This window comes from Triticum dicoccoides, chromosome 2A (genome assembly GCF_002162155.2).
Source record: "Triticum dicoccoides isolate Atlit2015 ecotype Zavitan chromosome 2A, WEW_v2.0, whole genome shotgun sequence".
In the NCBI taxonomy this organism is placed as follows: Eukaryota; Viridiplantae; Streptophyta; class Magnoliopsida; order Poales; family Poaceae; genus Triticum; species Triticum dicoccoides.
In genome coordinates this window covers 54,166,126-54,176,635 of record NC_041382.1, presented here as the reverse complement: position 1 = coordinate 54,176,635, position 10,510 = coordinate 54,166,126, and the positions used below count along the sequence as shown (strand labels likewise).

Genomic DNA, 10,510 nt, shown 5'->3' with positions numbered 1-10,510 from the left:
TCTGTCACAAGAGCCATGGAGGATGAGCTCGAGAATATGCTGCCAACCTCGGCATTCATACCTCCCCGTCTATTCTCCATAGACCTAGCACATTGCTCTCCAAATCCTCCACACCCCCCGTCCCCGCCCCAAAGTAGTGGAAGAATTGTTCATGAAATTACTTGGAGCACCTTGCGGGGAGGCTTGGAGCATGGAATTTCATTGACAACTACAGATTAGGTGCCACACCTAGTTAATCCTAACCAAATATGCCTCCTTGGCTAAAGAAGCCAAAGTTTTAGTTATATGACATGCCTCCTCCTCTAGGACTGGCCATCATCTGCTGTTGTGGAGGCAAAAAACACCATCATTACCCAGCTAGTTGGCTCTCCACGCGCATGCGCTCACTTACCCTGCCCGCTGTGAATCCTCATATGCGACCACATTCTAGTCGCGACGCCACGCCATGACTGCTTGACCGTTAATCGATCGGACGTAGAGGGATGAGATGGATTGCCACCACCGCCTCCCACCTTAGGCCACTCCTCCTCCTACGCGGGACGAAATAAGTTAAACTGTACCGTGTGTACTGTAACGGGTGTGTGTACTGTGTAGTTCCATGTATATAGGATCTGTAACGCCCTAGCCTGCACGCCTATTCTCTTGGGCGCCTCTCTCCCTCTCACCTGTATATTAGGCAACCCCATGTAACAGATTCAATTCAAGGACAGAACAATTCTCTCCAACTTGGTATCAGTTGCCAGGACCTACCATGTCCGACACCCACTCCTCCTCCGCTGCCATGGGCTCCGCCACCTCGCCGGGCACCAACTCCTCGACGGCACCGGCCGCCGGCTCCTCCGAGGCTACCTTTTCTGCCACCACACCGCCGTTCCTCTTCGGTACAAACCCTCCTCACTTCAGTGGCAGCACCAGCGCCGCCGGATCTCACTTTGCTCCTCTCATCGCCTCCTCCTCCCCGGCACCCACTCCTCGCACCTCCATCTTCCTGGACCACATCACAAACCACATCAAGTCTCTCCTCAATCCTGTCGATCACAATTACCACAAGTGGAAATCCTTCTTCCTCATGGTGCTCATCCGCTATGGTGTCTCCTTCCTCATCGACCACCCTCCTCCTCCCAATGCCACCACCCAATATCTCGAGCTAGATGCCCATGTTGCTCTCTAGATCTACGCAACTCTTGCGGATCCTATGGTGGACCACGTCGTCGGAGCCACCTCCACTTATGGCCTCTGCAAGAAGATCAAAGATTACTTCCTCGCAAACTGTGCCATTGGCTTCATGATCCTCAACCGGCAGTACCGGAACCTCAAGGAAGGTGACCTCTCGGTCGCTGAGTATGCGTGCCGCATGAAACAACTCACTGATGCCCTTGCTGATATCGAGCACGCTGTCATCGAGGTCGATCTCCGCACCCAGTTCCTCCATGGCCTCGACAAGCGCCTTGACACCATCTGTGTTGTCCTCGGCGATCAGGAGATCCCCTTCGACACTGTCCTCTCCCGTGTCATCCTCGCCGAAGAATCCCAGGCTCAGCACGCCGTCGAGGAGAGCGCCCTGGCGTTCGCTCTCTCCGGCGGTGACCGCGGCCAGAGCAGCGGCTCCGGCTCAGGCGCGCGCGGCTCGGGCGTCCGCGCCGGTGAGCGCCTACCCGACCGCTCCCAGGGTCCTCCTCAGCAGCAACCTCCCAACCCTGGCCGCGGTGACCGTGCCTCCGATGGCGGTGGACGTGGTCGCAGCCGTGGCCATGGCCGTGGCGACAACCATGGCCGGGGCTAGCCCTCTCAGCTCCCGCTGCCCCCCTTCACCGGCTACTTCGCGCCCTACGGCATGGCGCTTCCCTCTCCACGATCGGGTTGGGTGCCACCGAACACCGCTGGTGTCCTCGGTCCGCGCCCCGGCTCCCACGCTCACGCCTACCCCGTGTATCAGGCCGCTCCTCCTCCACCACCAGCGGTGTACCGGCAGCAGCCGCCATCTTGGGAACATCTCGCCATGCTCAACGCCGCCTACAGCAACGGCGGGTTCCCCTCCAACCCCGCCCCGGAGTGGTACCTCGATAGTGGCGCGTCCTCTTAACAGGCAACCAAGGTAACTTGACTAAGTTTAGTTCTTCGTTACAGCATGTTCCATCTCGCATAGTCGTTGGCAATGGTCATCACTTACCTGTCACAACCACTGGTTCCACCACTCTCTCTCCCTCTGACTTTCGTCTCACTGATATACTCGTTTCACCACATGTCGTCACTAGCCTCATTTCTGATCGCCGCTTTACTAAAGATAACTCTTGTTCTATTGAGTTTTACCCCTATGGTTTTCTTGTGAACGATCTTCGCACCCGGAGGGTTCTCATGATCTCTGTTAGCCATGGCGATCTGTACCCCTTCATTGGCAATAAACCGACCCCGGCGTCTACTCTTCTCGCCGCCACCTCTTCACCGGATTTGTGGCATCGTCGCCTTGGGCATCCCAGTGCCCAAACCCTAGCTACCTTGTCTAAGGATTTTCTCCATGATTGTAATAAGCCCACTCACACGCCCTGTAGTGCGTGTCAGCTCGGTTGGCAACCTCGCCTCCCCTTCTCCTCTTCCACTAGTAAAACCTATGCACCGTTCGATTTGATTCATTGTGATCTGTGGACATCTTCGGTTGTAAGTTTTTTGGGCTTTCAATACTATTTGGTTGTTTTAAATGACTTCACCCACTACCCCTGGACATTTCCAATGCGTGCCAAGTCGGACACCTCAACCATACTACAACATTTTTTCACATACATTCACACCCAATTCAATGTAATCATCAAAGCAATGCAGTGTGACAATGCCAGCGAGTTCATCAACAATTCCCTTCTCTCCTTCTTCTCTTCCAACGGTGTCGTCTTCCGCTTCTCGTGCCCACATACATCACCTCAAAATGGAAAGGCCGAGCGCCTCATACGCACCACCAACGACATCGTTCGTACCCTCCTCCAACAAGTCAATCTCACACCACCCTTCTGGGTGGAAGCCCTACACACTTCCACTTACCTCCTCAACCAACGACCATCCTGTGCCATCCACCCCCACACACCTTACTTCCTTCTTTTTGGCTCCCAACCCACGTACGATCACCTATGTGTTTTTGGATGCTTGTGTTTTTCCAACGCCTACTCCACCATGACCCACAAGCTCTCCCCTCCCTCCTCTCGGTGCGTCTTCTTAGGCTACCCTCTCGAGCACAAGGGGTACCGATGTTACGATCTCAACTCTCGCCGGGTTATCGTTTTCCGGCACGTCACATCTGATGAAACCATATTCGCATATGTATCGCCCACACCCTGGCCCTCATCTACCCCAGCCACAATGAATCCCGCCCCCTGATTCGGCCGCCCGCGGATCTCTCGGATCATGCGCTCACACCTACCTCGGATGGGCCTAGCGCGTCCCCAGGATCCCCTGTCACCACCTCTGGGTCCCACCATCCCACTTCCGCGACCGCGTCGTCCACGCGTTCGCCAATGATCGGCTCGCCCGGCTCTCACGGATCCCACGCCCGATCGCCCTCGACCGCCCCACCCACCTCCCCCGGCTTCGACCAATCAGGTCCTCCCTCGCCCCCCGCGCCTGCTCCGTCTGGCCCGCGATCCACCTCACGGTCCACATCTGTCGGCCCTGCTTCCTTGGTCGGCCTACCCCATGTATCCGCCTCGCAGTCTGCGCCCTCCACTCCCCCTCCGCCACGTCTTCCGCGCCATGCAGCCCGGATCGAACCCCCACGTAACGCTCACCGCATGTCCACTCGTGCCCAAATTGGCTACTGTATGCCCTGGCATCTTTTTCTCGCTCATTCCACCTCTCCATCCCCCTCACCCATACCCGCAACGTACAATCTACCCTTAAAGACCCCAATTGGCTCCACGCTATGCAAGATGAATTTCATGCTCTAACGACTAACTCTACTTGGTCTTTGGTGCCTAAGCTTGCAGGAGCCAATATTGTCATCGTGGATTTTTTGGCACAAATTTAACGCCGATGGTACTTTGGCCCGTTACAAGGCACGATGGGTTGTCCGGGGTTTCACTCAATGTGAGGGTGTTGATTATGACGAGACGTTCAGTCTAGTGCTTAAACCAGCAACTATTCGAGTGGTTCTCAGTCTGACCACCTCACATTCATGGCCCATCCACCAACTCGATGTCAAAAATGCTTTCCTCCATGGTGCTCTCAAGGAAACGGTCTATTGCTCTCAACCAGCCGGGTTTGTGGATTCCACTCGTCCAGACCATGTGTGTCTCTTACACAAGTCACTATATGGTTTGAAGCAAGCTCCCCGCCAATGGTTCATTCGGTTCAAGACATTTTTGTTGTCGATTGGGTTTTCTGGTTCCAAGAGTGACTCTTCATTGTTCATTCTACACCGTGGCAACTCCATCGCTTACCTCTTGGTCTATGTTGATGATATCATCCTCACTGCCAACAATCCTGCCACGCTCCACGCTATCATCACCTCTCTCAAGTCCGAATTCTCTATGACGGATCTCCGAGAGCTTCATCATTTCCTGGGCATCAACGTAACACCAAACAACTCTGGATTATTCTTGTGACAGCATCAATATGCCCTTGAGATACTTCAGCGTGCCAAGATGCTAAACTTCAAACCAGTATCCACTCCCATCGACACTATCGCTAAGATTTCTCCTGGCGATGGCCACCCTCTGTCCAACCCAACGCTCTATCACAGCCTTGCTGGAGCACTTCAGTACCTTACACTCACATGGCCCGACATCTCCTACGCCGTGCAACAGGTGTGTTTGTTCATGCAAGACTCGCGCGACACCCACATGCATCTGATCAAGCGGATCCTCCGTTACTTGCGTGGTACTTCTCACTATGGCCTTTAGTTCTTCCGGTCATCTTCTTCGGATCTCGTGGCATATACCGACGCGGATTGGACTGGATGCCCGGACACCCGCAAGTCCACGTCCGGTTTCTGTGTTTATCTTGGCTCCAATCTAGTGGCCTGGTCCTCCAATCGGCAGCCAACAGTTTCCCGCTCAAGCACTGAAGCTGAGTACCACGGCATCGCCAATTGTGTTGCTGAATCTTGTTGGCTTCGACAACTTCTCCACGAGCTCAAGTCTTCGCCGCCCCGAGCTACTATTGTCTATTGTGACAACATCAGTGCATCTTACCTGGCCAGCAATCCGGTACAGCACCAACACACGAAGCATATTGAGATCGATCTTCATTTTGTCCGTGACAGGGTGGCTCTGGGCGAAGCCCGTGTCTTGCATGTACCCTCGAGCTCACAGTTTGCTGATCTGTTCACCAAAGGGTTGCCGTCTGCCTTGTTATACGAGTTTCGTTTCAACCTGAACGTCCTACCTAATGGAGTTCGGGTTGAGGGGGGAGTTAAACTGTACCGTGTGTGTGTACTGTAATGTGTGTGTGTACTGTGTAGTTCCATGTATATAGGATCTGTAACGCCCTGGCCTGCGTGCCTATTCTCTTAGGCACCTCTCTCCCTCTCACCTGTATATTAGGCAACCCCATGTAACAGATTCAATTCAAGGACAGAACAATTCTCTCCAACTAAATATCTATCAAACCCACTCTGTATTAAACCGTCAAAGGTGATACTAGATATTGCGAACACATAAGTGAGAATAGGAACATTGGCGTTCCTACTGAAGCCTTTTTCGATGTCATCAATGGCCGAGGCGCTTGGATGGGAGCCACACGTGTTGGGGCAACCCATCCGCTAAGGCCTGAACCAGACAAATCAAAATAAAGATCTAGCTCCATGCACAACCTTGATGAACAATCTACATCAACACATCCTCGATCGGGGCCACCGCGATCGTAGTAAACGTCGTTGAAGAAGGGACGGTATACGTCGCGCCTTGATCTGAAAATGAAATACAACTAGAATCAACCCGACCTATCGAAGGAGCATTTGGATATGTTGAGATATCCTCACGATCCTTGTATAGGCCTCGCTCGCCGTATATTCGCTAGAGTTGGCCACCACCCATCCCGAGAACTGTCGGAGGAGAGCGTCGCCTTTCACCATCACCTTCACCCATCCTCACAATTAACATATATATAACAGTGAAACACCTACAAGACTGCATGTATGCACTTAAGAATGGATAGATAACATTTCAAATGCATCGCAAGGATTGGTCTAGTAGCCGTTATATTTTTTTCGATGATCTAGGTCTATGTAAAAGCTTATTGAGGAAATTGGATAAAAATTTGAATATTAAGCAAACATATTTTTAACATCCTTTATAAACATAATATATCTTATATTATGCAAAAATAAAGTTCTGATTTTTTGATGCATTATATAACTTTTTCGGTGTTGTTTGTTTTCAGAACTGAATGGCGGAGGCTATACTGACCGTGGTGACCAAGATTGGGACAGTGGCTTTAAATAAAGGAGTCACGGCTGTGGTAGAGAAGTTGGCGACAAGGCTTGAAAGTCTGAAGGAATTGCCGGGCAAGATTAAACGAATTGAGAAAGAGTTGAGGATGATGAATAACACAATTCATGATTTCGGTACGATACATCTGAGCAACCATAGGAAGAAGGGTTGGATTGATGATGTGAGGAAGCTGGCCTACCGTGTGGAGGATGTAATTGACAAGTATTCGTATGAGGCCCTCAAGCTCAAGGAAGAGGGCTTCCTAAATAGGTACATGTTCAGAGGTACGCGACATGTAATTGTTTTCGGTAAGATTGCTGATGATGTGACAGAGATAGAGGAGGAGATCAAGCACATAAATGAACTGAAGAAAAGCTGGAGCGACGAACCTACACAAATAGAGCATGCAGAAATTGATCGGACGAGGTCCGGAAGCTGTTTTCCAGAGCTTACTAGTGATGATGATCTTGTGGGAATTGAAGAAAACAGGAGCAAGTTGACTGAATGGCTGACCAGCGATGAGAAAGAGAGCACAGTGATCACAGTTTCCGGTATGGGGGGCCTGGGGAAGACAACCCTTGTGAAGAACGTGTTTGATCGGGAGAAAGCCAACTTCCCTGATTTCAATGCTTGGATCATGGTCTCACAGACATATGATGTGGCTGATCTGCTGGGAACATTGCTCACCAAGATACGACGGCACACGCAGCAGCAGTCTGCGTTGCCTGCTACTGTGGACGGCAAAGCTGATGTCTTTGAGCTAACAGAGGCAATCAACAAGATACTCAAACACAGGAGATTCCTAGTCGTGCTTGATGATGTGTGGAAAACAGATGCATACACTCGGATGCGCAGTGCATTCCAAGGTGTCCAAGGAAGCCGTGTTATCATCTCAACACGGAAGGAAGATGTCGCGGCCCTTGCTCCGGTAAGACGTCGCCTGCTACTCCAGCCATTGGGGGCCGCCGAGTCTTTCAAGCTGTTCTGCTCCAGGACTTTCCGCGAAGACGGCGAGTGCCCTTCGGAGCTCCACACCGTGGCTACAGCCATGGTCGAGAGGTGCCATGGCCTGCCGCTAGCCATTGTGTCCGCCGGCGGCCTGCTATGCACGAAGCAACCAACGGAGCACGCCTGGAACCAGATGTACAAACGCCTACGGAGCGAGCTGCGGGAAACCGACCATGTCCGGGCTATACTTAACCTGAGCTACCATGACTTGCCGGGTGATCTGAGGAACTGCCTCCTGTACTGCAGCCTGTACCCTGAGGACTACCCATTGTCACGGGAGAGCCTCGTGCGGATGTGGGTCGCCGAAGGGTTCGCGACACCGGTAGAGCACAGCACAGCGGAAGAAGCAGCCGAGGAGAATCTCATGAACCTCATAGGCCGCAATATGCTGGAGGTTGTGGAGAGAGATGAGCTCTACAGGGTCACCAGCTGCAAGATGCATGACATTGTCCGAGACCTGGCTCTTGCTGTTGCTAAAGATGAGAAGTTCGGTTCCGCCAACGACCAGGGCGAAATGATGCACATGGATACAGAAGTTCGCCGGTTCTCAACATATGGTTGGACAGATGGCAACACAGCAGCTGCTGCGGGGGTGGAATTCCCACTACTTCGAACCATCATCTCGCTCTCCGCAGCTTCTTCCTCCACCAACATGATCTCCTCAATTCTCACTGGATCCAACTACCTCAGTGTTCTCGAGCTCCAAGACTCTGCAATCAACCAGCTGCCAGCAACCATCGGGAATCTGTTCAATCTCCGCTACATCGGCCTAAGGCGCACCAATGTTGAGTCCTTGCCGGACACTATAGGGAAGCTCTCCAACCTGGAGACACTAGACGTCAAGCAGACGAGAATACAGAAGCTACCTCCAGGAATTGTCAAGCTTGTGAAGCTGCGGCACCTCTTAGCTGACAGGTTTGCTGATGAGAAGCAGACGGAGTTCCGCTACTTCATCGGATTGGAAGCGCCTAAAATGATCTCCAAGCTGCTAGAATTGCAGACTCTTGAGACCGTCCATGCCAGCAAGGAGCTGGCACAGCAGCTGAAGAGGATGAACAAGCTGGATACTGTTTGGATTGACAACATCAATGCACACAACTGTGATGATATTTTCCATACCCTGTCAAGTATGCCCCTGCTCTCTAGCTTACTCCTCTGTGCATGTGATGAGAAGGAGGTACTTAGTTTCCAATACCTCAAGCCGACTTCCAAGAAGCTCCACAAGCTAATTGTCCGAGGCGGTTGGGCCCATGGGACACTCAACTGTCCGATATTTAGTAGCCATGGGAAGCATCTCCGGTATCTGGCTCTAAGTTGGTGTGATCTTGGGCTGGAAGACCCGCTGCAGCTGCTAGCATGTCTTGTGCCAGATCTCACTTATCTCAGTCTCAACAGGGTGAGCAGTGCAAGCACATTGGTTATATCTGAAGGGTGCTTTCCAAAGCTCAAGACGCTCGTCTTGAGGCGCATGCCTAATGTCCAGCAACTGGTGATTGAAGTGGGTGCCCTGCCGGGCATTGATGGGATCTACATCGTGTCTCTCTGGGGGCTCAGTATTGCCCCTCGCGGCATTGAATCCCTTAGATCCTTGACCAAGCTCTGGATGCTCAGTCTGCACAAGGACTTCAAGGCTAACTGGATCGCGGACAAGATGCACGGCAAGCTGCAGCACGTTCCAGAGCTCCGTACCTAGCAAGGAACGGCAGACTACCTCCATTGGTAATTTACATTATTGTCAGTGTTCATGCTTTGAGTTATTTGTAATAAGTTTTATGGTACTGTGATACTACAACAGCCCTTTTTGTTTGTTTGAGAAACTGCATCTTATCATGGATTGTTTGTTATTTGTGAGTGCAAGTCCTGAAAATTTCTGGCATTCCTTGCCATCAGGAATTTCAATGAGTGAATTAGTTTCATTATATAAGTTATCACTGCTTGGTTTTGCTTGACGTCTCGTAAAGACTGATTATATTTTTTTTTCGAGTCATATGGTGGGAACAAATCCCCACCGCTTGTTATTATACTCTCCAAAGCCGACGGGGCGCCGGGAACAGATGTTCATATAGGAGAATAGTTACATCATGAATCAGGGTGGACACGGTCCGGGCCAGTCCGGTCCCGGTCCGAGCCGGCGTTTGGACCGGCCGCCGGCGGTTTGGGCCGGACCGGACCGAGTAGCATGAGGTCCTGATTTTAGGGACCGGGCCGGCGAGGACGAAGCCCAGGCCGAACTGAGCTGACTGGCCAACGACCACCAGCGGCGACTTACACGGGTGCAGCGGCGAGGTGTACGACGTGCACAGGTGCTGTGGCGAGGTGGGTGACATGCGCGAGTGCCGGTGTCGAGGTGGGCGACGTGCCGTGGCAAGTGCGTGGGCGCCGCGGTTCTAACGTGCACATGTTTGTTGATTAGCAGTTTTTCCGTTGTATGCAAGTAATCTATCGTGTGCATGAACCCCTGATTTCTCGTGTGCGGGCCTTGCGTGATTAGCGGATCAAATGGGACGTGGAGTTAATCCTCAAACGGTAACGTGATTTTTGGATCAAACCCTGTTTCTCTCGTACTTTCAGTTTTCTGTTTTACTGAGCAAAAGGAAACGGAACCATGGGATCGCGCGTGACGTGATTATAGGAAGTTGACGCTATAAAATCTAGCACATTCCAAAACAACACTTGCTGATTTGTTGGGCGAGAAACTCACGGCCCAGCGTTTCTCCCACGATGCAAAAATCACGGCCGAGCGTTTCATGAGTGCGTGCGTGCGTGCTCTATTGAAACTGTTGCCGTGATCGAGAACTCGCGAGAACGGCGGCAGTGCACGCACGGCATCGACGGCGAGCGGCGGAAAGAGGCTATGGGGCACGAAGAGGAGAACAAGGAAGGAGGGGGCAAGCTCGGGGACACGGTGGTTCACCCAGGGGCCGCGATGATGACTGCGTTTCTCGTTTTGCTCGGTCGGCTCGCGGGTTAGAGACCGGATCGGACCGACATTTTCTCGTACCTGATTTGGCAGACCGGACCGTCCAATTTATGTAGCGGGCCAGAACCGAGCGAGCCAAGACCGAGCAGGCCACGAGCGGGCCGGAAAG

At 52.3% G+C, this 10,510-nt stretch overlaps 1 protein-coding gene across 1 annotated transcript in view; it reads left to right on the top strand.

Annotated features, from left to right (window-relative positions):
- Positions 1-9,314, top strand: part of LOC119353170 (disease resistance protein RPM1-like) — a 20,584-nt gene extending 11,270 nt beyond the window's left edge. The window contains exon 3 of the mRNA XM_037619761.1: positions 6,364-9,314. Coding sequence (XP_037475658.1) covers positions 6,370-9,114 — 2,745 coding nt within the window. The 5' untranslated portion in view covers positions 6,364-6,369 and the 3' untranslated portion in view covers positions 9,115-9,314. The remainder of the gene's footprint in view (positions 1-6,363) is intronic.
- Positions 9,315-10,510: the final 1,196 nt, after the last annotated feature.